Source organism: Carassius auratus, chromosome 23 (assembly GCF_003368295.1).
Source record: "Carassius auratus strain Wakin chromosome 23, ASM336829v1, whole genome shotgun sequence".
Lineage (NCBI taxonomy): Eukaryota > Metazoa > Chordata > Actinopteri > Cypriniformes > Cyprinidae > Carassius > Carassius auratus.
Window position 1 is genome coordinate 4934474 of NC_039265.1, and position 27626 is coordinate 4962099.

Genomic DNA, 27626 nt, shown 5'->3' on the forward strand with positions numbered 1-27626 from the left:
ATTCAAGAACTTTCTGAGCCTGCATAGACAACAACACAACTTGAACCATGTTCAAGGCCTAAAGAGGTAGCAAGGACATCAGTGGCTCAACTATCATTTTATGAAGCTACGAGAATACTTTTTGTTTTCTTTGCACACAAAAATATTACCATAGCTTCATACATTTACTGTTGAACAACTGATGTCACATGGACTATTTTAACGATATCCTTACTTCCTTTTTTAACCTGGGAATATTTCAGTTACATTGCTGTCTATGGAGGGTCAGAAAGCTCTCGGATTTCATCAGTAATGTCCTAATTTGCATTCCAAAGATGAACAAAGGTCTTTTGGGTTTGGAACAACATGACCGTGAGTAATTAATGACAGAACTTTCATTTTTGGGTGAATTATTACTTTAATGGCTTTTTATGAATTTGCTTTCTTAAGCAGCATAAATATTTAATATAAATTAGGATTAGTTTATGGTATACTAGTTAAAGGGGGTGGGGGGCATTACTAGCCACATGAAATTTACAACTTAGTTTTAAACTGAGAGAACTGAACTGAGGACCCATGAACGAAGATGGCAGATTTCAAATGATGTACGTCCCGCACCAGCCTAGCAATTGCTGCTGAGATGAATGGAAACGCTAAAAGATCTGTAGTCACTACAGTTTGCTTCATGTAAACACAGGTGTGTCTACAGGTCCACAGTATGTCCTTGTGTAGATATCTAGGTAAATGCATGTGTGTATTAGTATTAATGCATGGAGGATACAAATCTCTTCCATGTCCCCAATTGTGCCCCATCAATTCAGTGTGTCACTTCGGTTTTCTTTCAAATAATGGACTGCAGCGACTGTGTGTGTGTGTGTGTGTGTGTGATGGAATGCCCTTGAAGTGATGCAGTATCTTTGGGCGTGAGCTTTACACTGTCAGAAGCATTCCCTGGCTTCTGTTTCATGCCCACCAACACACACACACACACACACACACACACAAATACACACTCAAACTCAGGCATACCGTAAAAGCAGCATTCAGTACAACTCTTTTACCGAAGTGGATTTTTTGGACCAGCTCACGGTGTGAAGTTAAAGGCTCCCTTTTCAGAGAAAATGGCAGGAAGCCTGCAGATTGCCCCCCCCCCCACCCCAAACTTTGTCTATCAGCTGTATTGTGTGAGGTGAGAGAGGTGTCACCGTCTTTCCCCTGAGGAGATCAGTATGGAGGGTCTGGGCTCATCACCAGCTCGGCTCCAAACAATCAGGACCTCACAGCAGGAGCTGCGCACACACAAAACCGAAACAGTGCTGGAGTCAGGCCGGGGGAGCTGAGGACCACCCTCATAAGCAGCTTATCTGTCCAGTGACGTCATTGAGTATGTGACTCAAATGCAGTCTTTTTAACAGGTTGCAGATCTAGTGTTAAGAACATAGTTAGAAATATTTCTTCAACACTGCAGTACAGAATATAGGACCCTCTAGCGGATGAGGTTTAAAACTAAATGACTGGTGTAGAAACTTTGTTTTGGTGAAGTTGATTTTTAGAGCAGATGAATATGATTGTACAGGTGATAGTTGTATTATGAGTGAATGTCGCCAATGAGATCAAAACTAATACAATATTTAAAAAAATGAGATATCCGTAAATAATGTCTTTTGAGTCCGTAACTGATCATGGGCTGTAATAACCGGACCTTCTCTTTCATATACTTTTTATTTACATGCTATACCAAAGATGAATGACATGACACTAATCATTCCTGGCTCAAATTCGAAATAATTTATATGAGCTTTGTAAATGAATTCACCACAACCTTGAAGCAGTTTGTCCTCCGCTCGCCTCTAGCTCACTCTCATTCTTTTACCCCACATCCTCCTTGTTTTCTTTTTCTTTTCTTTTTTCTGCTGGCACAATTATGGAGAAAAATGGCAGAAGTAGGAGGATGTGAAAAGAAGTAAGTGGGGTGAAAAGGGAGGAGGAAAGTAGCAGAAAAAGAGAGATCAAGTTGGGACACCCCGGCCCCTCTGCCTCTGATAACTGGCTCCAGAGTCTGTGGGGGTTAGGGATTCCTGTCTGCTCTATCGGGAAAACACACACACACACACACACACACTCAGATCCACCCGTCCTGCATTCCTGAGACCGCATGAGGAAGCGGCCGTTACTGTCCTCCCAAACAGTCCATTTCTTTCCCCCTCTCTCGCTCCACATCCAACCTCTCTATCCCTCTATATTTCCACCACTTCCAGCCTCCATTCCTTCTTTTCAGAGGAATTACAACTATGAGGTCGATTATGTCTCTTTCCTTCATTTGCTATTTTCCTCATCTTAACCGCTTCTCTCCCTCACTTTCTCTCTATCCTCTGGTCCCCTGCGCTCCCTCTGTGTCTTTTCATCTCCTTTATACTGTCTTTCTCTTTTTCCTCTGTTTGTTTGTTACCAAAATCTAGTTAGCCATCGTATTTGGCCATTTTTAAGCATCAGAGACGCACGTCCAAAACAAAGCCTGCTCCAGAAGTTAGTCACTGACATTATAATAAAAAAATCCAAAAATCCCAGATGGCAGATAAAGTTGACAGTAGAAATGGCTATAAATATTTAAGCAGTTGGCTATTTAGCACAATATTTGCGTTTGCTGTTTGTCTTAGACTTATTTTGTCATATTGTTAGCTTAGCAGCTTGCTAATATTAAAGTCTAGTGGTATTTATAAGTCATAGTTCAATAGGGATCATCAGCTGTTTGTTTTTTCTAAATATCTTATGTGTTCAGCATAAGAAAGAAACTAATAAAGGTTTGGTATGACATGAGGGTCATCCCATGCAGTTTGGATGGGATAAATGCAGAGCACTTATTCCTAGTATGGGTCACCGTACTTGGCCACATGTCACGTCACTTTCACTTTCACTTTAAGTATAGACATGTATCCTCAACTAAAATAAATAGGGTGTTGTATCTCTCAGTTCCTTCAGAATAAAACTGAAATCATGATGTGACGGCACGATTATCAAAATCTTAAGTGCTGCTATATGTATAAATATATGTCTCGAGTAATAGTAAATGCTGCTTATCAGACTCATCTCTGCAACTGCTCTGAGTTTGGGTAGCTCATACTTGTAATGTTAAGCACCAAGAAGCTTCCTGTGGTTTTGAGCTAAAATAAAATACTTGATGGTCTGAAAATTAAGATATAAATACATTGAAACATTTACATTTTTTATTTTATTTGCTTTACACTATTTTTTTTTTTTTTATTGCAATCAAAGTTACATTTTTCCTCCCCAAAATCATGCAGCCCTAACTGTGCTCAGTAGATTGGACCAGAGCTATTGTCATACATTTTCACGCATCCCTTCTTTCTAACTCAGTTCTCTCCGCTCAAGCCTCAGTCGCGCTCTGTCATTAGCTCCGATGCGTTCTGATGAGAGAGAGTGTGTAAAACTGTGTGGCGCATTACCCACATGTCAACGGGGCCAGCTCTGTGGCCCCCACCACAAGTGGAAGAGGAAGTGACACGTCAGCAAGCTTAAATAAGACCCCAATTCTCTAACTCTCCTTCCGTCATACTCTAGAGGAGGGCATGATGCTGCTGATTTGATCACATGCAATTAATTTCAACGACCCAACTCTCCTCTGGCGAGAGGGAATAAGACACTTCCGTTTCACTTTCTTCCCCTCTCTTTTCTCTTTCCCACTCTTGCCCCTCCTGAAAACCTCCTTATTGTTCCATTTTAGATCAGTGCGTCAGTCACAGTAACCTTGTACAGAGTTATATTAAGATTCCAGCAGATCGCACACTATCCTGCATATCTCATTGTACTAATGAACTCTTCTGCTTACTGAAGAACTGTCTTGATATGTAGAACATCTACATGAGATGATGTTGCCATGGAGCTCCAGAGACTATGTGTGGCAGATGTGCACATTTTGCGCGAGGTTTTATGATGTGTTTTGATAGTGGCAAGATTACGTTTTCTCATCGGTCTCCTTATAAAGTCATCATGATGTTTGCATCAAAAAACTTTCGTTGTTTTGACAAACTATTATATCATAGAGTGGTCATTCCATATGCTGTCGTTTTGGCATATAAGCTGTTTTTAAAGGGGTCATATGATGCGATATGATTTACATTTTTCCTTTCTCTTTGGATTGTTACAAGCTGTGTGTGAATAGATAAGATCCCTAAAGTTGCAAAGACTAAAGTCTCAAACCCAAAGAGATATTCTTTATAAAAGTTGAGACTCGTCCACGGCCTCCTAAAACAGTTCATTTGAACATGCCCCAACATCTCTATATCACGATGTGGGAAGATTTGTATAGCGCCATCCAAATGTTCATGCAAATAAAGAAGGCGTGACTTTATTGTTGCTGCTGCTGTGTGTTTCGTTGTGAAAGTGAAAGTTCTTTGTTTGGCCTTCTGGAAGAGGGGACAAATAGAAATCAGTGGTTAAGTTGTATTTACAACATTGTTCCAGAAAAATTCAACCCAAATATTCAGATGTGTAGTGTATTTTATGGAGGACTGTTTCCTGATCCTAGAAGGTAGACTACAATGCCGGCTGTTCTGACTCACAGTCTGTAAGTACGTTTACTTATGTGAAGGATTTTCCACTGGTGATTCAAACGTGAGTTTTGAGCAGTGTGGAGTAACCTTGTTGTTTGACATTTCTCTGATCACAAAAGGAGACAACGTTTTATGTTTACACACCGCAATAAAAAGACAGTATAGTTCATTATAATCCATTATTATGTCCCCACTGGATGCAAAAAAATGCCTAATTTATAATGGGGTTTAATGTTTTTGTCCTGTCGCGTCGTTGTGTTAAGGGGCGTAACATTTCCATCACACACTTGAGGCATTCAGCCAATCACAACGCACTGGATAGCTGGCCAATCAGAGCACACCTCACTTTTCAGACCAATGTGCTTTGTAAAAATCTACAGATTTCAGAAGGCGGGGCTTCATATAATGTACATTATATGGAAAATAACGTGTTTTTCAACCTTAAACCACATAAACACATTTCATTACACCAAATACACAAAATAGTGTTTTTTTTGGCAGCATCATATGACCCCTTTAAACTAACGAGAAAGTTTTGAGTTCTGAAACTTGCAGGATGTTTTTATAGTTCATTGGCCTGTCATATGTCAAAAGATCTAGGGAATTTTGGTTTCTCAGTTTATGACCCCTTCGAGATCGCATGCAGTCCCATCATGTCTCATTATATATTGTTGGCTCTTGCGTTCACTTCCATTGTTTGGAGTTGAAATGTAGAACCCTCTACATGAGATCCTGTTGCCATGGAGCTCCACTGACCATGTGGAGCTGCAGACTGCATGTCAGTCACATGGAGTTGAAGTTGTATGGTGTGTTTTGACAGCTGCAGAATTACCTGAGGAACTGGGGAATTTGTGCACGAATGATCACTGTAATAGTTTTATTAAAACATCGAGTGGCTTTTGACCCAGTCGACACCGCTGATGACGAGGTTTGAGTTTTTTCTGGTGGAATCGTATCGTGTGTCAGATAATCGGACATTAAGTACTCTATCTGATCGTCTTATCTGCCTGAAGACCTGGCGTCTCCCTCCTGCTCATTTCTCCTTGGGTTTTCCATTTGGCCTCATACCTGGAGTCTGTCTACACTCCTATGGCAGACCTTTATGTCTGTACTGACCACTTTAAATTTTAATTCTCGCTCAGTTGGTCTCTGAGCTTAGTCTTCTGGCTCCTGTGTTCTTCATCGCCCAAGACAGAAATTACCAAGGATACAGCCATACAGCCAAGCTTGATACAGTCCACGATGAGTCAGAAATACAGTAAACATGGGGCATAACACATACACATGTTGGCCCAGTTTACACATATTTTTTTTGAGTCAAAAGTTGTCATTTGCAGTCTAAGTTGTGTAATTTTATTTGTTTCAGAGTTAGGATATTGAGTGAGAAAAAAAATGTAGGGCATGACCAGAATCCATTAACACATTTCGCCCAGAACAGATGTTGATACCAGGTGAAAACAGGTTCAGTCAGCTTCATTACTTTTATGATCACCGTTTTTATTATTATTTATTTATGGGTTCTTTGCCACTTTTTTTGTAAAGGGCAGATGAGATAATGGGAAACTAGTGTTGGAAATATTAGGTTGGGAAATGAATAAAGCCACAATCAAACTTGGGAATTGCCTGGACAGAAATGCATCGCCATGCCGTGTCTCCATTACTGTCAAATTTACAGTAATTTGACCTCATTCAAAGTGTCTGTCAGCAGACATTCCTCAAAGGTACAACACACTCCAGCGTCTATCAGCTGTGTGGAAACTTTCTGTATGAAAAATGTTTGTAATGTGTATGTTCAAGGTCCCAAATTAACAGTCGCTAAGTGCCAAATGTTAGTTAAATTTGCTTTGGCGAGTAAATAAATTGGAGTAACTCCATTTGGCTGGTAATTTTATAAGGATTTGCAACATAATACGTGGCTTAAATTGACTGTAAGAAAGATAGTTGGACTTTTCACTTATGTAATAGACTTAGTGAAGTAGGCCTATCAAAGAAGACTTTTAATAAAATTTTCCTCTGTAAATATTTATCAGGTTTTTCCAGTGTGGTGACACATACTGTTTGTGCAATATTCCTCCCATTAAGCCACAAATACATGATGCATCTTCATGTTTTATGCAGTTTCAGAGAGATTGAGACTCATCTCAAATGTGATGCTGTGGATGACCTGCGTTGTTTGTCACAAATATACAAGGGAGAAAAACAAGCTTAAATATTCCATTATAGAACAGTTAGTTCCAGTCCTTGAATCTGACTGGTTGGGCAGCGTTCCACAAGTGCTGATATAACAGTCCGACAACACTGGGTCTTTTTAGTGTTTGCATGGCTCTGCTCATTTGTGTGTGCATGTTTCAGACTGTCAGTGTGATCATTAGTGAATTGTTCAATGACTGTTTCTGCAGGTTGTAACTTTACTACAATGGGGTCCTCTTTATGAGTGAGTCAATCATTCATTAAACTGATTTGCGCAAAAACACTGATTTATTTTGACAACAAAACAATTGACTTTCTTTAAAGGTGAGTCATTAAATTATTCACTCAACCAATTCAGTATGTGAAATGAGTAGCATGTCCAATTTCATAGTATTCATAAAACAGCAGGCAAAACGTAACTGGATGACCTAGTAATTCTGACAAGATTCTGAAGTATGCATCTGATGAACGCCTTACGATCACATGGGGCCACAGAAAGGCTGTAGTAGGACACATGACAGTTACAACATTAAGTAAAGTGATTGACTGTCTTAACATTGAGTCATTCATTCAACCAATTTGTTCAAAAACACTGTCTGCATCCCAGTGGTGTATTCTAGTTTTTTGTAGTGAGTATACTGTGATTTTTCCCACCCAGCCTCATACTGACCCATCCCAGAGCGCCACCCCATAAGCACCACCACACTCACTAATGCATTCAGTTTGCATCTACATGTAACTGAGAGCATTCTGAAAGACTGCTTGTGTGATATCAACATGTCAGTTTATTATAAGCAACACAAGACTTTAACAGCCAGTAACATTTACAGCTGGGGAGCCTGGACTGATTTTCTACTGTTGAACTCAGCCAGTTAAGAGCTACATTTATCATTAGATGTTATAAGAATAAGATCCAGTTTTATCAGCTGGCAATTTTCAATGCACATTTAAGACTGGCTGTTTTTAAATTCCCGAGCCTGACTTTCAGTCCACAAGGCTGGCCAGGAGTTCCCATCTCTCTCATCATCTGAAAAAGGAGATTGTATTGTATTCCAAAATATTGTATTCGGTTTACTGCTATACACATACACACATATTGTCTTTTTTATTGCTCCCCTTCACCCGCATTCATTTATATACCACACTAAATTTAGTGAAGTTATTAGTTACTTGAGAAAGCCAGCATACTGTTACACTATTTAAACAACTTCTTATTCTTCTGAGACCTTTGACCTTTGTAAATTGTTTTGCTAAATCTTTTCTAACTGGTCACACTTAATAATTGTCAAAAATGTCCCATAGATTTGCATTGGTTGAGCAAAAATGCCCCCCTAAAGGAAAAATGTAGTCCACTAGAGGGAGCCACAGGATAAGAAATCTTTAAACTGACCTCATGTACTTTCGTTTTCAAACAGTTCAATTTAAAAATAAAAGCATACATTTATTTTATGCTGCCAAGGAAAGCTAACATTTTAATCATGATCAGGTGAGGTAATGACTGTCAGATGGCTAGATGCCAGTGTAAAGGCGCTCGTCAGCTCCAATCATCTGAACATCGGCTCTGTGTAGTAAATGCAGCTCAATGTGAAAGCACGCACAAAATGGAAATTTGCTGCTGATTAAAGAACCGGCACTAATGAAAATATGTGCATTAAATATTGCATGTGATTTATCGTGCAGACGTAATTATTAGGTTATCTTTATTATTAAAATACAATTAATTTGCCCCTCAATCATTTCTTAGCGCATCACTGCATAACATGCTGTGAGGATAATAAAAATTTAGGCTATAACTCCTCATTGAAAATGTTTTTAAAAAGGTATTTTAAAACAGATCCATTAATTTATACAATGAATTATGGGCCTATAATTAAAATTATTAACACTGCAGTCGTCAATGAAAATTAAGAGTACCTTTATTTCACAGACAAGTACCGACTTTTATGCGAAATACATTTCTAGTTTTTTCGATATGTACAGATGTTCACTGGCATTACTCTTGTGCAAAGTTTGCATGGTGCATAACATCAGCCTTCATGGTTAAAAACAAATATTTCCAATATTGCGATGTAACAGTGACAAATCGCCCCGCAATTTTGCGCTACGCCACTGCGAGGAGGACCAAAGGAATGCTATCACTCATGAATTGTCTACCCTGGAGGATATCGCTAATGGACCGTGATAGTTCTGTCACAAAACAACGTTGTTACGTATCCTTTCACTTTTTTAAGTGGGTATACAGAAATCTTTGACCTTTCTTAGTGGTTATACAGTGTAAACCTGCGTATCATGTAGCCTACACCACTGCTGCATACAAATATGCCTGATTTAGTATATCCAAATTCACAGTATTCATAAAACAGTGGCCCAAAAGTACCTGGATGACCTACTGCTTGGTAGAGATTCTTAAGTGTGAATCCAGTAGAAACTATCACATGAGGCTGTGGGAGAGGATTTGTGAATGGCAGTGAATTGACACAGCTGACAATAGTAGGCCACATAAAAATGACAACATGCAGTGAAGCAATTGTTAAGAACAATTCAGAGCAATTCACATTGAGGTTCATTTTAGACTTTGTGTGTGTTTGGACATCGGTCCTGTGGCCTGCTCTTTAAACCCTGATTTCTGGCCAGTGCTCTGGATTTAGTGTTGGTCGCACCCTCCCCAGAGTCGTGCTTTTAGCACAAAGCCCTGCGTGTTTGCTTCCCCTCTCCACCCAGCATTCCATTTTCCCCAAGATCTCCTCTCTCCCACTCTCTCCGGCCCTCCCTTTCTCTCTCCGTCTGTCTTTCTCTGTCTCTTACGCCCTCTCTCTTTCTGCCGCTCGCACTGTCTGCCACTTTGTGCTCCCTCTCTCTCTCTCTCTCTCTCTCTCTGCTTTGCTTAGCTGCATTAACTCCCCAGATTACCTTGAGCCCTGCAATCCTCCACTCCCCCTCTCCACCTCCACCCCTGCTCGCGCTCACCCTCTCATCCTCTCCGTCGCCCACTCAACTCCCCCCTACATCATTACCCGCACTTCTCCTCTTGTCTTTCTCCCTCCTTTCTAGCCTTCAGGGTTTGTTTGATTTATTCTTCCTCTCTCTCTCTCTCTCTCTCTCTCTCTCTCTCTCTCCTTGGAGGTTGTGGACCGACTAGTCCCTAAAAAACAACAGTGAGAGAAAGAAAGATAGAGAGAGAGAGAGAAATAACAACCCCTCTTTCACTTTCCATCATGCCTCCTCTTTCTTCGTTTTTTTCTTCCCTCTCATCCCCCTCTCCCACACTGCTTTTAAATTGCCTCTGAATTCTTCAGCTTCTTTAGTGCCTCCCTCCCTCCATTCCTTGGAAATTACTTTTTACCCTTTCAAACTCCAACCACTCTGAGGAAGCAGGCCTGATCTTCCCCTCCCTACCCATAAGCCCGCTGGACACATGAGTGGCATGTGTATGTTTGCATATGTGTGCGCTTGCTGTCCCGAGGGGCTGTTTATCGCGGCTAATGAGTGTGTCTGATGTAACGATGTAGTAGATAAGAGTTAAACATGACAGCTTAAACAGCTCTCTCTGTGTCTTATCACCAAACAGAAACAAAATCCACGCTGTGTGTGTGCAAACCTGATCCCTGTGCGAGATGGGAGAGCATCCAGGGACACCTCGAAACCGGCTGAAACAAAAGACAGTGTTGAGTTTCAGCCGGGGAGAGTCGTAATTGCCACAGCAGCTGGAACAGAGGGTCATGGGGTCAAACCCTGTCAGCTGACCCTTTTCTCTCAGCCTTTCTGTGTTGTTCTCTCGTTTATTGTTCTTTAATAGACATTCGCCTAACCCCATCCCCTCCAATAACCATTAACACGCACACATCACACACTCTTCACGCTCACAAAAAGCTCTTTCAGAGACGAAGCCCGCATTCAATGCCGCACCACAAGGTCTTACATGAGCCACTACGCCAGCGCTTGTTCGTGTTCCTGAATGCATATTTTCTCATGCCGAGAGTTTACGTTCTAGAACACGATAAACAGATACGTTCGAACCAGCGGACGCCCACGCGCAGACGCACACACAATCACGAACGGACACAAAGCCAACACCGTGGGTCCGCCTATTTGTGTCTACTCTTAAAAGGGTGTTTTATTTAGCATAAATGTTGAAGCCAAGAGTGCCTGGCTGCCATGGCAACCACATTAAACTGAGATCCCCTTTGCAAGAAAGAATCAAACTGATTCAGTCCTTCTCTTATGAGGGGAACGTGGGACAATATGCGCCATTATTCCCACTGTAATCTCACTCGGTGTGACACAACACTTCAATCAATGCCCATTAAAGCTTTCGGATTACACATGTGAACAAAGATTCCACGAACGTTCCTCATTCACTTAAGCTACTATCTAAAACAAAGGCGTAACAATGCCTCCTGTATCCCCGATGCACGTCTCGAGTGGGATGTAATAACGGCAAGATGTTAGCAAATGCATCTCGAGTGATGTGCATTGAATGGAATAGTATTTCAAATATGCATTCATTGATGATATGTTATGCTGTGTAGTATATGGTGAATAGCTAGTGCCATCAGTGAATACCTGAAGGCTCTCTTTAGGCTCTTTGCAAAGATTTTTGCACTGATTTGTCGTCTAGAAGAGTCAACGTTAGTTTCTGAAAGTCAGTCTGCAAAATTGGTTGAAAACAGTTGAAGTTGACAGATTTCACTGACAATCAGGCCCAGATTGTGTATAATAGGCACAGATTGTTTACCTTCAGAATCTCAGTCCGTGCAGTCGGAGGATATCAAACATGATTTTAGAACACATTGTTTTCATTTGTCATCGTGTTCTAGAGTTTGTTGTTTTGGAACAACTTGGAAGTCTGGTAGTGTGTGATCCTCAGTCCTTTATTTGTCTGATGTCCAGTTTTTCTCTCTAACCATTTACAAAGTTGACAAATGTATAATTCCTATAGTGTCTTAAAATCTTTTCAGTTTTTAAAGTTGTGTAGCGTATTCCAGCCTTTACAGGATTTTTATACAGTGAGTGTCCGTACACCTACTAGTTTTTTCACTCTTTTGGGGTGTTTTTTTTTCATGAATTGGCCAATCGGTTTAGTAAAAATCAGTTGGGGTTTCTCTCATGCACTGAATCACTTGAAACGGATTCTCAAGGAGTAAAACGGACAACTTCAGGATACTGAGAATGAAAAGAGTGAAGTATTTATCCGCAATCATTTAAATCAAACATGCAAATGCCAAATGTATTTTACCAGCCACACTTGTATTACATTCATCATTTGCTTACTGTCCAAAAAAAATAAAAAATAAAAAATAAAAAATCCACAAAAAAATCCAGCCTGTGTGAGTATAAGAGAATTTAATAAATACATATATATATATATATATATATAACGGTAGTGTATCTAAGTACTATAATATTACCATTTGATACCCATATTACATTAAGATGTTTACATTTGAAGATAAATATATTAAATTCATTTCAAATCGAATTTTAGGGGGTTTTACTGATCCCCTTGATCTCTCTCGCACCCCCTTGGAAGTCCCCTGGCCCTTTTGAAACCCACTGCTTTGAAGATGCTTTTTTAAATATACACCTTTGTACTTGTTTGGCAGTTTGTGCACTTTACACATGCTAAGCTGGTACTTTTTAAATGTTTAGTCCTGTCATGCATGTTTATGCATATCTTCCCAGCTGTGACTAATAGTACCAGATGAATCAGAACTGGCTCTGCTCATGCTGTATGTGCTCCTGCTGGAACAGCAAGACTCTCCTATAGGTTTCTATATGTGTTTGGAAATCCTCTGTGCCCGAATTGCCTGTTGATGCCTGTATAAGAGACTGTATCATCTAGAAAACTTCAGACCCCTGCGTTGTCCGTAGGATGTTTCGGTTTCCTCACACATTAGTGAAGAGTGTGTGTTTGTACATTTAGATGTGTATCGCAGTGGGCTCATAACGGCTCTGGGAACGATCCCTCCTGTATCTTGTGTTGAGTGGGACGTAATGAACAGTAAGATATTATAGAGCGCAGTGGAGTGGAATATGGAGTGTTTAAAATAACGGAATGCATCAGTATCGTGTTGGCTGGAATGTGTTTGTGTTGGGTGAGAGGTCGGGGCAGGTGTGTAGGGGGAGAAATCGGGGTCAAAGGGGCGATTTCCTCCTCTCTTCATTGTGGGCGTCAGGTCTTGGGGCATTTGGGAGCAGCAAATCCATTTTATTGATTGACTCCTGTGGCCCCTGCCCACAGACGAAGGGTGAACTTATCTAATGAATTCCACTTCCCATCTCCCCACTCCCCCAATTTAATTAACTCTGCCTGTGTGTGTTTGTGCACATAAGTGTGTGTGTGTGTGTGTGTGTGTGTGTGTGTGTGTGTGTGACCTGTCCATTCTGCTCATTTCTTTCTTCTGCTTCTTTTTCACTTTTCTGCTCACTTGTCAACAATATCTCTTTCCCATCTACAACTAGAGTATTATTATTTCAATTTAAACCATGAGTATCTTGCAGTTCCTAATAAAGTAACCAAGCAAAACCTGAACTGAACTTCCCATCACTACTGGTGATCCGAAAACTGATGCAACTGGTTCTTGACTCGAGAACGAGTCAATCGTTTGTTCGTTAATTGGCTCGAAATTGATGTTTTTCTTACCTTTCTGGACATGGACAGTATACCGTACACACAGCTTCAATGGAGGGACTGAGAGCTCTCGGACTAAATCTAAAATATCTTAAACTGTGTTCTGAAGATGAACGGAGGTCTTACGTGTTTGGAACGACATGAGGATGAGTCATTAATGATATAATTTTCATTTTGGGGTAAACTATCCCTTTAACCACTAAGCCACAGCTCTAACAATATGTGTTTGATTTATTGTGTTTTGTGTGTGTTTAGTTTTTTTTATGTAGTCACATTTAAACACTGAAACTCTTGCATGTGCATGCGCGCACACACACACACACACAATATCTTTGGCTTATCTTATGATTGTTTCTAAAGCTCTGAGTGAGTGAGGGTCAGTAGTTGTATGATGGCTGCAGCCATTAACACACTTCTCCCCTCACAGTTTTACACACACCTCTCTAAATTGCGTTTAATCCGCTGGTTTTAATAGAATGTTCCCCTGTGGCAACTGAGCTACACACAGGCAGACAGATATTCATGAACACACATTCAACATTTCTTAAAAGAAAGAATTACATCTACATAGAATACACGAATGAAAAACATTTACATAAATTACACAGATTCAAATTGAGAAATTATGAATTCATGTTGATATCATCTTGTTTTTAGTGGCAGACATCTCCCTCTCTGTCGTTTTCTCTATATATGTATCTCTCTCACCTCCACATTTCTACTTCCTCTCTCATTTCTACATCTTCCACATCCTCCCTCTTATTCTGTTTCACAATTACTTCTTTCGGCACCCGGACAGTGAGAATAAGACATGCTCTCTCTCCATGGACTTGCAGCCATAGTGGTATTCTGAAATGACTTGCACATTGCCAGGTCCAATCTGATTGGCTGGCTGCTATGTAACTTCTGTGAGTCAGAGAGCACCAGTCCACCATGAGACAAAGTAATGATTGCAAGTCAAAAAGTTTGCCAGGTTAGTGGTTTCATATGGTTGAGCTAGATATTCCAGTTTTTGCATAGTGGCAAGTTAACTAATAATTATTCCATAAATTAAACACTTGTGCAATTATTAACGTGCATCTATCAACTTGGGATCTAACAATGATATCTTAGATTAACTCTCCCTTAAATTACAAATTGTGGTTGGTTGCCTTACATGTTGGTCAGACCAGTCCAGGGCTGCGTTCCACTCCACTTTTAGACATGCACTCGGAAACTTCCTAAGCACTTCCCCTCCGGGGAATCCCCACTGCCATTTATAAGTGCGTTCCACTTCGTGAAGTGGACGAGGGATGTTTATATGGACAGACCCTCGACCCTTCGATTTTAACTGAGGGAGCGAGACTGTTTCATATGCAGACTTCAGGCCACTCAACGGACCACAATGCAAGACGACTGTGAAACCATTGCAGATCGCATTTAATTTATCCCCTCCCCAAACAACTCTTTAATAGATACTTTTTTTTGTTTTACATTTATTATAGCCCAAGCATATCTGTATACATATAAAATGCGGCAACAAACAAATTCATAAGGGAAAAATGTAAATAAAAAAACAACAACTCCATAGTGGATTCTACAGTAAGTGATCATGGGCTTAGGACGTTCCAGTTCACGGTTCTGCCAGTAGTGGGCATAATCAATGACGTACATCCAAGGAAATTAGACGGATGAGAGTTTGTAAGTGAAGGCATTAAAAATGAAGTTGAACGCAGCCCTGTTCCTGTGTAAATGGGCGATTTTTGGGCAGAATAAACTGGGTTAAGACACAGATCAGGTGGATCAGGCTGTATGGTTTTACCTACTCTATGATTAACATGCATTTCATTTTAATTTTTAATTTAAAAATAATTTAAAACCGAAAATGTCAGGGTGATTTAACTAATTAAATGAATCAAATTCTTGAAATGAAAACCCGAAGTAATTATTATTTCTTAAAATATATTAAGAAACTGCTTCACTGCTTATTAATATTTGGGGAAAAAATGACATGCCTTGTGGAGACCCTCAAGTCCTTTTTGAACTTCTTCTAACATGACAAGGTACGTTTAGGATGTAAATGTCATTACGGTTGAAACTATCACAAAATGTATATATTTATCAATTCATTACTTTCATAAAACATCGTTTTTACCTACTCACAAATATTCAAGGTGTGAGCAAAATGTTAATTCTATTTACTTGATGGTTACACATGACAGTTTTTCCAACTAAATCAAAGCCATTGTTAAAAATAGGGTAGCACAGTATATACAGTAAACACATACACACACACATGCACAACACAAATACAAACAGTACATTTCTAAGAGCTCAGCACCATTTTATTTTAAATTGATTTTCTATCTTTTATTCTTTTACTTATCTTGAACACACTTTTTTTAACACTCTATTGAACACATTTTGTTTATCATCGACCTTCATGCTAACAAAAGTCTGGCTTGGCAAGAGCGCTAAGGTAAATATTGGAAACAACAGCACTTATTTTCCAACAATAAAATATTAAAACCAGCTTTTGCATGTTAATGCAAATCTCACAGTCACCAGAGTAGATTTGAACGATGGAGACTTGGTTCTTCGTAAGTGACCTTCTTGTGAACTTCAGGCTGTGGACACCAGAAGAGAAGATAAGATCTTTATGGGGTCAGTGCTTCAAGAGCGTCTGTCTCTCGCGTACACACACACACACACACGCCATCTCTCTCTCTCTCTCTGGAAATGAGCCGAATCCTCCTCTGAAACTCAAAGTTGATGAAGTTGCCGTGCTTGTCATTGGGAGGCCCTCAGATGAAGTTAGGGAGGGGGTTTATAACACTCATTATGTTTCATCCCCTCACACTGTCTCCATTTCTCTGTCTGTTCATCCAGACCCCAGAGAATACTGTGTAAATACAACACACGCATCAGAGCCTTGTACTGTGAGCGCCAGAGAGTCTAAATGTGTATTTTCTGCGAGCGTGCTGTCCTAATGTAGGTGTAATTAATTGGTGTGAAGTATGGCAGGTTGTGGGCGGGTCTTGCGGTGCCATGACTGAAGCGGTTTGCCGGCTGGGCTGTCGTTCACGCTGCTTTGAGGCTTCCAGTGATCTGAGCTTCACTGACAGCTGTTTTGAAAAGCTCTTCTCCTTTAGGCTGTCAGTTTAGTCTAAACAAGCCTTTCTGGCTCTCTTCTAGTAAATCATTTTTTGTTGTTTTGTGTCTTGTCACTTTTTTTTTTTTTTTTTTTTTTTTTAACCGTTGTTCTTACAGTTTGGACTTCTTACATCCAAGTAGTCGTCCTTGTCTTTGACAGGAGAAGTGTGTATGTGTGTGTTTTGGCAGCCTCCTCTATGTTGCCTGATTTGACAGTAGTAATGAATAGGGAGGTAAAGATTCACTTTGCCTTTTGTACCCTATGTTTAAAAAGTTTGAACAGCAGGGATGAAATAGTTCTTGATTGTGAGGCTGCAGCCAGTTGTAAGAAAGATGCTGGTTTTATGGAGTCTTTCACCAGAAGATTACGTTTTTTAAAAGGCACGGATGAATTGTTCACAAAAAGATAAACAACATGGATTACAATACAAAAAAAGAAGAATTCCCATTTCATGCTGACTTTAATATCCATTTTTGCTGGCATTAAGAAAATGCAGTTTTTGTTTTTTTCCTGTAAATGTTGAAAAATTTATTATATAATATGATATAATTATTTATATTCAAAAATGGTAAATAGAATTTCATCCAGCCAGTAATCTAATCCAGATTTTACAAAAAATTACAGGATTGTTTAAATAAAGGTCCAAATTATTAGCAAAATACTGATATTTTTGCACAAGCCTATTTGCCACACTTGCCTAACATGCATTAATCATTCATAAAATTATGAATAGCATGCTTTTAGAAAATAAATAAATTTGCATTCATGTTGACTTTAATGTCCATTTTTGCTTGCATAATGCAGTATTTTTTTCTGCTAATGTTGCAAATTATAGAGGGCAGTATTTCAGACTGATTCAGAAATGGTAATTCTCTTTGAACTCTTCATTTAAATAACCTGGTCTTAAGGTTCATATAGTCGAGTCACAAGATAAAAATCGTATGATTTTAAAAAATACAGGATTGTTCATATAAATGACCCCATTGACCCTTCACAGTGAGTTTGATTGACGGGTGATCTGACCAATCATAACACCAACAGGAGAGACAGGACAGTAGATTAACACCGGTGGATTTGAACCTGAAAAATGGTGTGCATTAACATCTTTCCATGGGTGAAAAAAGATACCTCCTGATGTTATACGTTTATTTCACATTATAACTTGTAAAGAGGAAAAGACGATCGGTTCACGTGCATCTTGAACTGAAGCACTACAGCGATCTGTCATGTCACAACAAAGAGCCACAAAACAAAATTTATTGTTTGAATTTATTAAAAATGACCAAATTTGAGAGCTGAGACTTGGTTACATATGTAAAGTAACCTGCTCTGTCAGTGTGTTGTCAGTTTCCTCTTTGCTCTGCGATGTATTTTTCACTGATGTGTTGTGTAAGAGCGTCCTGGCTTGTCGGACATACCACCAATAAAATTGTTTGGGGCGGGCCTTTGCAAAAGGTCAATTAATTGGAAAATATTAATGTTATTATTATTATTATTATTATTAATAATAATATCAATATTATTAGTCATAAAATAAGGATGTACACATTTGTAGACATAAAACTCTCATGCAAAGGCTCAGCTCTTGGTCTAATCCTGTTCTCGTGAGTTAACTGACCGAGTCCCATCTTCTAATGTGGGTGTGTGTATTTGTGTCTTTGAGAATTCATTAACATTCCTCTCTTTTCTCACAGGTGCAGAAGTGACGGACCCCAACATTTCCGACAGCCGTGGCGAGCGCATGGACCTCCTGGTAAAGCAGGAGGAGGCCACAGCGGGGGACGGCGGGTTTCTGTCCGGGGAGCGGGATGAGGCCGTGGCCCAGGAGAGAGCGGGTTCGGTGGCCAACCTGCGAGCCGCCCTCATGAGCAAGAACAGCTTGTTGTCTCTGGGGGCAGAGATGCTCGGAGAGGAGAACCCGCTTCTGTTCGACTACCTGCCCAAGGGAGGACACTCTTTCTCCCGTAAGTCTCACTGTGGTCCGCTGCTCTCGCTCATGGAGTTTCCAATAGAGTCCAATAGGGAGTCTTAGATTTTGATAGTAGATGTGCTCCTGTTTGAATGATATATGCTGTAACAACATACTGTCACTGGGTGCATTAAGACTGTCCTATAGTCTCTATAAACCATAGGGTCCTGTAGGGGCTTTTAGGTACTTCTATGTTGGGCTGTATATGCTATTGAGTTTTTGTAGGTCTCCTACATAAACAATGATGTTTAGAAAAGATATATAGGAACTTGTATGTGGTCCTGCTAGAATGATTAAGGCTGTGTTGTTACTGAGTCACTGACTCACTTTAACATCTTACTGAATGCGTCCACAGGCCTTGGTGTTTCCTAAATAGGGACTCTTAGTGTTTGGGATCTGCTGCTACCATTGCATGCTTGAAACCTCTCCTATTTTATATGTCTTTGCAAACCTCTGTGCCCCTGTGAAGTCTTTAGGAGTAATGTAGCCTCCTGCTGACTTAAACGAACCCCTGTGTCGTCTATAGGCTCTGATGGAATCCTATTAGTTATTCGTGTCTTAGGGACTACGTCAGACTGTGTATGACTGTGTTTGAGTGAGGAATGAACTTTCTGCATTGAGGTTATAGGTTCAAATGTTTGGGTCCTGTAATTGGTTGCCATTTCTTTAACTTTTTTCATAATTTTTAATCAAGGTCATTATTTCTACAGTTTATTTCAGTGGTTTAAAGCAGATTAAGATGTATTTTAGACTGTTAAAAATGAACAGCCATTTCAAAGCTTTAAAGCTTACATGTAGCATTTGACCTTCATGTTCCATTCAGTAACTGTGCTCTTAAATTGTCCGTCTGAAAATCCGATTTAAATATATTTTTAAAATTTACTAATGATGGAAAAGAAAACTTTGAAACTAAGGAAAAGGACACGTTGGGAGCATCATATTTCTTTTTCCGTATTTTGTCTTTTTTTAAGACTTATATTTAATATTAACAAATGACTTATTTTGATGAATGAGATTATGTGTTATTCAACACTGGGAACACACAAGGAATATATTTACAAAATTGAATGATGGCATATTTGTAACACTGATAACACACATTCACACACATGAAATTCCAGATGTGCGCGTGTATGTGTTAATATCTTTTTTTTATGATGGGACAGTGGGGAAAAAAATGATGTGAAGTCTACAGCTGTGTTACTGCAGTTTGCTCTTAACATCTCATGACACACGTCAGAAAGCAGTGCTGAATCTGAATGTACTCAGCTGAGGAAGAACTAGAATTTCGAGATTGTAGTTTGTCATATTTAAATGCGTCCATACATATTTATACCCTTGAGTTCTTTTGTTGAAGTGTGGGAGTAGTAACATTTTTGTGGTTGAATCCATCCCCCGGAAACACCAGAGCTTTTATGAATGGCTCTGAATTTCATAAACGCTTTGGGATCACCAAACCCAATTTTTGCCCACACTCAATCACTTTGTCAAAGTATTGAATGTGTGTGGCTCTGTGAGTGTGTTATGTTATTTTTGGCTTATTCCTTTGTGTGTTTATGTCTCCTTCTCTCCCTTTCTTTGCCTCTCTCTCTCTCTCTCTGTGTCCTGGGTTGGTAATTGTCTCTTTTGTCTGTTCAAGTTCAGTCTTCTGAATAAGAGAGGGAGGACAACTCTTAAAACCCTTAGGGCAGGCTCAAGAGTGTGTGTTTGCTGAACTACATTAAGTCTTAATGGATACTCTTGAGGATGAAACACAGTGGCTGTCACTCACGCCACAGGAGCTTTTGTCTCCCAAACTCCAGCTAAAAGACGACATGGAGGAGCATTAATCTGATCGTCTTGCTAATGTACGAATCCTGCCTTCCACCAGCACTGCCAGAATGTTCCTGTGATTTCTACTTCCGGCTTAGTCAACATGAAACACAGTTCGCTTTCCATTTTACCCAATGCGGCATGACATGTTTGAGAGTAATACAGGATGTTCAAGGATTTTATACTTTGTGAATTGATTGGATTGTAAAAACTTTAAATGAGAGGTTTTGACAGTTAAGAGGCCTTGGTGACATCAGGAAAAAAAAAAATCTAAAAAGTTCTAGAGAATTTGTGTGTGTGTGTGTGTGTTTCTGAAGTCATTTGGAAGTGTTGTGTGAGAAACAGACAGGTTTTGTAGTGTTCATTAAACATCTCGACATCTGTTTTAGCTTATCTTGGTACGATCATGAAAAAAGTAGCAATGCTTGATTCATGAACAAATAATTGTATTTTTTTTTTTTTTTTGAGTCAGCTCTCTCACAATCTGTTACAGGATAGTTCACCCAAATATGCAAATTCTGTCATTAATTACTCACCCTCATGTTAGGACTGGGCGGTTTGGGTAATTTTTTTTTTTCAGAACATCTGACCGATTCTCGATTTTTTTTTTTACAGCTTTTAACTAATAAACTTAAAAATGTTACTATAACATGATTCAAATAATCTTTTTCTTGTTTTAACCCTCTAGTTAAAGAAAATTCTCTTCTGAGTGCAGCAAACATGGAGTTGTCAACATGATAAACAAATCACTTGTTAAATATCTTTGCAGAAAAGATGCATAAACTACAACTACATCCTTTACTAAATTGTCTTATAGCCAACATGTTATGTCGAGAAATAATAGGCTTCAATGAAAATGCTTTAAAAAAAATCTCAACCATCAATGTAATGCAAATTCGAAATGACTGCTTTTACGCAGAGAATCCGAAAAGTGTACATTTCTAAACTGCGCACTTGTAGATATATCTGTACATTCCTTTAAACAAGTTACATGTCTCATATATTTATACTTCGTAATAAAGCTCTTTCTGACTTCTGAAGGTATAACACCAGCAGACTATCACTGTGTCACCATGATGCAAACATGAAATATTAGACATACAGTCGATCTTTACAGTTTTTTTTCTGTGTAAACGTGGACACGTTTGACTGTTGCAATAGCATCTCTTGCAGTGTCTTATTATAAAAAAACAGCACTGAAATTAAAAGTTCCCTCACGTTTTCTTGCATGGTTTTCTATGACACTCTCCATGTTGCATCTTTGTCAACACAAAAGCACATTCTGTGTGAACGACACCTCACTATATGAGAGCATCACTCGTGAGCGCTGACATACGGTTGGATCGTTCTTTTCTCTTTACTGTCATGACTGGCATATTGTGTAAGTGTTTAATTGTAACATTTGGTAAAATTACTATTCAAAATTGTGATTCCTCAATTTCTAAAAAATTAAATTGCGGCAAAACATTAAATAAAATACCTTTAAAAAAATAAAAATAAACTTTGTTAATCATCAGAACACAAATTAAGATTTTTTTAAATTATAAAACCTGAGAGCTTTCTGGCCCTGCATAGACAGCAGTGCAACTGACATGTTCAAGGCCAACAATGGTAGTAAGGACATTGTTAAAATAGTCCATGTGACATCAGTGATTCAACCATAATTTTATGAAGCTATGAGAATAAAATCAAAACAAAAATAACTACTTTAATTTAAATGTTTGGGTTAACTATCCCTTTAAGCCAGTTAAATAAATTGGTCTAAATGATTGATTCATGAAAAGGACAAATCTGATTTATGAGTTCTAAACTAATTTGGTCACTCCGAGCTAACTTAAAGTTTCAGACTTTGAATAAAATGCTCAAGCTGTATGGATCAATCTTATGTTGTTTTACATCCCTTCCGAAGCATGAAAAATCTGTTAATATGTAACTGATCAACCGATGATAGTTTGGGGTTCTGCGCCCCTCTAAAACAAACAGCGCTTGTTGAACTGCACCGTACCACTCTGACGAATCACTAGTCTCCCTCCTCTCCAAAACTTCAAATAGACTTGTTGAAGTCTCTGGGAAAGGAATTGATTTGATCGAGCCGAGCGGGTTACGGCAGGTCCCCTTGCGTCCTGCAGGCTGCTGTGATTAACCCAGATAGTGTGTTATTGGCTGATCCTGGGTCAGGTTTGGGGGTGTGTTTTGCTTTAGGTGTGTGACTGTCTTCTCTACTGATCTATACACACTGACAGCAGGCTGACAACCTGTCCTCTTCAACGCCACTGCTATAGTCTCAGGGGAAGTGAGTGTGTGTGCGCGTGCGTGTGTGTGTGGTTTCATGTGTATGGATATACAAATTTGCACTGACTAGGAATCAGTGAGTTGTTCCAAGGAAAGAACCATCTACAGTACATACTTGATGTATATACCAAAACAAAGTGTGAATATCAATTGATACACAGTTAATATTAAAACACAAATGCAATCACAATATTATAATTCAATACAAAACAGAACTTGTACAATACTGCACATGGGCTGGTAAAGATACAATATATAGAGAACATATTATGTTTCTATGTGAATACTGTATTCTGCAACACTGAATTTGATTGTACTCATATTTTTAGATGCAAGATCTCACGTTACAAGTTAAAACAGTTTGGACAATCTTTTCTGAATTTGCCTTACAAAAATGCTTAGGATCAGATTTACTAAACAGGGCAAATTAGCATGAGAACGCAATTCTGAAACAGTGCTGATGTACGTGGAAATTTCTGTAGGTCATTTACTGACAATGTGAAAAATAAAGAACACGAAGGCAACATCTCATTTACATATTGACCAAATTAGTGCAAGTGTTAGTAAATCACGTTGCGTCAAACGCTCTGAGTGAACTCTTTTTTCCGGTCCAAAACAGGGTAGGTCTAAAATCTCTCATTTAATTTTCTCCTTCAACTTCAAAATTTTCCAACATCGCTGCAGATGTACTGATGCAATGTTTACAAAGTGAACATGCAAAGAAGATTAAATGCCCTTTACAAAAAAGAAAAGGCAAATTGATGTATGAGTTTTTCGACAAATCTTAATTGTTATGAACCAGAAAAAAATAGATAAAAATAGATAAGACGAGCGTTTGAGGTTAAAACGTATATAAATTGTAATAAAAACTAAATTTTAAAAAGATCGATTCGCTAGATAAGACCTGTCTTCTTCGGCTGGGATCATGTAGAGCACTTTGAAGCTGCATTTAATCTGCATTTAGGAAGTTCAAACTCAGGAGCACCATAGAAGTCCACTATATGGAGAGAAATCCTGAAAATGTTTTGCTCAAAAAACATAATCTCTTTACGACTGAAAAACACGAAAGAAAGACATGAATATCTTGGATGACAAGTGGGTGAATTATTATATTACAGTATATTATACGTAAAAAAATTGTTCTGGAAGTGAACTACTCTTTTAATCAGAAATATAATTCTTCAAAATAAAAAAAAAGATATTGGATAAGCACAAACTCAGCCCCAGCTTAGATTTGCATTCTGGATTGTAAACCATTTCTGAAGTATTGACATGAACCTGAGCAAATTCAGTTTAAGAATTTGTTAAAATTACTGTAGATGGGACAGGCTGAAGTGCAATTAGGATATATTAGTTAGAACCAAGTAAATTCAATTGCTCTCTAAAGTGGAATTCAAAAGAATTGGCTCATAATTGTGCATCTGTTTGCAGTTTGTAAGCAGAAGTGAGCTGAATTTTAGGTTATTTATGGGGTGAAATTTCATTAAATTGGACCTGAGCATGTGCCTACCTGGTTGGGTGTAAATGCTTCACTAATGAATGTAAAACTGTCCTGCAGTTCGAGCTATTTTTTACAGAATTCATAGGTCATTACACTTCTGGGTTCTAGACAGTTCTGTGAATGCTCTGCCCATGCTACAACATGGGCTGTATGCAAATATGCACATTTTCCTTCTATATAAGGTGAAAAACAATAAATTAAAAGGGTATTAAGTCAGAATTCATAGTATTCATAAAATAGTCCGCAAAAAGTACCCAGAAGACCTACTATTTGGACAACATTCTGAAGTACAATACTTAACATGAGGCCACAGGCAGTGTTGGGTAAGTTACTTTCAAAAAGTAATTAATTACTAATTAAATCATAATTATTGTACTTAAATTATTTTACAAATTACTCTGTCTGAAAAGTATCTTAGTTACTCAATGAGTAACTTAATTAACTATTTATTCTATCTATCTGAGTCAAACATAGAATAGTTTAGCCTTTTAGCTTTAAAACAACGGTAATACTTAAACATTTTTACCTTCTTTGATTAATAATTAGAAATACTCTGAATAACAACAAGAAAAGTTAAACAATACATTTCAGTTTGGTATGATGTTCAGGAAAAGCCCAACTATAAAATCTTTTCAGGGTACTTTGTAAGTAACTGTAATTAAATTACCTACAAAAAAGCAGTAATCCCTTACTTTACTTTTTCAGTGGATAAATAATTTAATTATAGTAACTAGTACAGTTACTCAGTAACGCGCTACACCCAACACTGGCCTCAGGAGAGGATTTGTATTGAAGTGTATGTAGGTCACCTGACAATGACAACATGCTGAAAGAAGTACGTCCAGATTAAATTCATACTACACACATTCATACTACATAGAACCATAGGCGTAATTTGCGGGTGGGACAGGTGTGACATGTCCCCACCACTTTTTCCCAGGGTCGATATTGTCTGTACCAATTTTTGATAGTAATTGAACAATATATTGTGGAAGGTATGTATTAAAGGGAATACAAGTTCAACCAATCATTTAATCAATCAATTAATAAAATGTTGACTCCTTATGCATTAGCCTACTCATATCTTGTGCAGTGCAATAACGACGTGATTTGCAGCTATCACACTTTTCATAATGTCATTATAATATTTTATTTAAAAAATGGAGCAATTCCTTATGCTAAGTAGGCCTGCCCTCTACTAAAAAATGTTCTAGTCATTTAGTCGCACGTCATATTAAACTGATTAAAATAATACTTAGATATATAGGTAGGAGAGCCACTACGCGCTCCGGCTCGCGTTTAAAGCAATTGCCTCCAAGCACCGCCAAAGTGATTATAAACGTTTCAAAGGAAAAGAAGACATTTTAATTATTTATTAATAAACTAGTGCTTTCTGAGTCAGTGGAAATATGAGGTTGCCGAGTGTCTCCACATGGACGTGCCTTTAATAGAAATGCACCTTTTCATACGGACTACAATATTAAAGAATATTACGAAATCGAGTGGGCGAGTTTTCATTATATTTATTTTATTATTCATATAAAAAATAATAATAACCAGTTTTTGTTATTTTTACTAATCAGACTGCAGGTCTCCAGACTGCGACTGACTAAATTTTATGAGTGGTAGCCTACAGTGGCGTGCCCACTGTGTTGTTCAACGCATAAAAGCTGCCATTTCTGTTGCATATGACATCAAACAGCAACTTGTTTGAACTGCGCTATGCTTCGAGTCTAGAGCCTGGTTTACACTCGCCATGTCAGCAGGAGCACGAAGGTGTTCGCAGCAAAAATGATGCAAATATTGATGTTTTACATTTCTTTTTGTTTTGTTTTCATTTTGAAAAGCTTATATTTGTTGTTTACTGTTTTTTTCACTACTTTGTTATTGAATCTTACTTTTTTATATAGCCTACTTGATGTGCATTTTAATTAAAAAAACAATCTTTTTTTGTCTTAAAAGGTGAAAGGTGTATATATGTGTAAGCAAAACGGACAATAATGTTTTATTGTAAAACCTGACAATATCGCAAAATCAAAAGTGAAAGCATGTATTTTTCGATGTATTTTTGAAAAGCGTAAATTAGTTTTTCCAACTCTAAACCCAGTCCCCAAGTAAATTAGGTTATATATAAAAAAATTAAAACCTAGCAAAATGAGCTGTGCGGTGTCCCCGCCACTTTTTTAAAGCAAAGTTACGCCACTGCATAGAACAGAGTTATTACTTTTTTAAAGTATACCTACTTAGAGAGCACATGATTTCGAAAGCAGTTAACAAAAGAAATTGGTATAAGAAGAATGTGTCTTCTTAAACACACAACAATACTGTTAGCTGTCAGGTATCATCATGGGAATATTATATGTGAAGGTTTGTACCGTTTCTCATAGAAAAGACACCCTATGACACGGCAGCTGGTGGTTAACCTCAGCTCGCCAGATATCATGTGGTAGTTTCTCGATTCTGGTATATCATGAGCTCTAATAGCATGACATTATTTCCTGTATCCTCCCAGCTACTCGTTGTTTCTACATTCAGATGAGCATTTTCTCCCTGTAGATTCCACTAGATTGGGAAACCAACCTTAGGACATGTTACTTTATTTAGATAATTAATAGGAGAGATGTAAAAGTTAGTTCATCTTCACGCCAAAGTCTGAGACAAAGCTTTTCAGGCTTGATCTCAAACCCTGACCTGTAATCAACCTTTAAATTTCTATTGAAATGGACCACGTTTGGTGGCCATTAGGTCAAATGCCCGTCCCATATCCTATCAAACCTGCACTACATTGTCTTCACTTAACCCCCAAGAATTTCCTGAAAAGTTTTGCAACCGCCATCAATATACCTAAGTGCACTTTAGTTGGGAATTTTACAAATGAGAGAATGACAGTGGACTGAAGGTTTGATGTGAACCATACATTCAGTTTCAATTACTGTTAATTGATGTAGGGGAGTTTGCAGCACGGCTACATTTACACAGTGCAGACAAAAGGAAGGAGAAAGGAGAGAATGATGTGTGTTAGATGGGAGTGGACGTGTAGGAGAGAAGAATTCCAGGAATCTGTTGGTGGTTGTGCATTACTGTAGCATGTGCACTTAGCGCTTAACCAGCAACTCCAGCAGATTCCCAACAACAGGAGTCCACAAACATTCTTGTCCAAAAAAAGACAAGATGAAACATTCATAAACACAATAAGCTCAGAGAAACAAGAAAGAACACAAGAAAGAAGCTAAGTCTAGCATATACTATATATTCAGATGACCACGTATATAGTGGAGGTATAGCATAAGTCTGAATAATGAAATATGTTTGTTATTAAATTGCAAACGTTAAAATTTAAAAGAAGACATTGTGGCAGACAAGTGAATCATTGAATAAAAAGACCAAACAGTGAATTTAGAAGCCTAAAGATGAAGTTACATGTACTGTTGTTTGGGAATTTTTGGAGGTGAAATCCAGTCATGCTTTCTGAAATGTTTGCATAAAGGTAAAAGATTTCCAAAATAAAAATCTAATTAGGCTAAGTTGGTCATGCCGGTTTGCTGAGT

The 27626-nt window shown here is 38.4% G+C and overlaps 1 protein-coding gene across 4 annotated transcripts in view; it reads left to right on the top strand.

Moving 5' to 3' along the window:
* zbtb46 (zinc finger and BTB domain containing 46) overlaps nt 1-27626 on the top strand; it is a 78172-nt gene that overhangs the window by 36939 nt on the left and 13607 nt on the right. For all 4 annotated transcript variants that reach the window (XM_026199347.1, XM_026199348.1, XM_026199346.1 and 1 more), the window contains exon 3: nt 18199-18468. In XM_026199347.1, coding sequence (XP_026055132.1) covers nt 18199-18468 — 270 coding nt within the window. The remainder of the gene's footprint in view (nt 1-18198; nt 18469-27626) is intronic.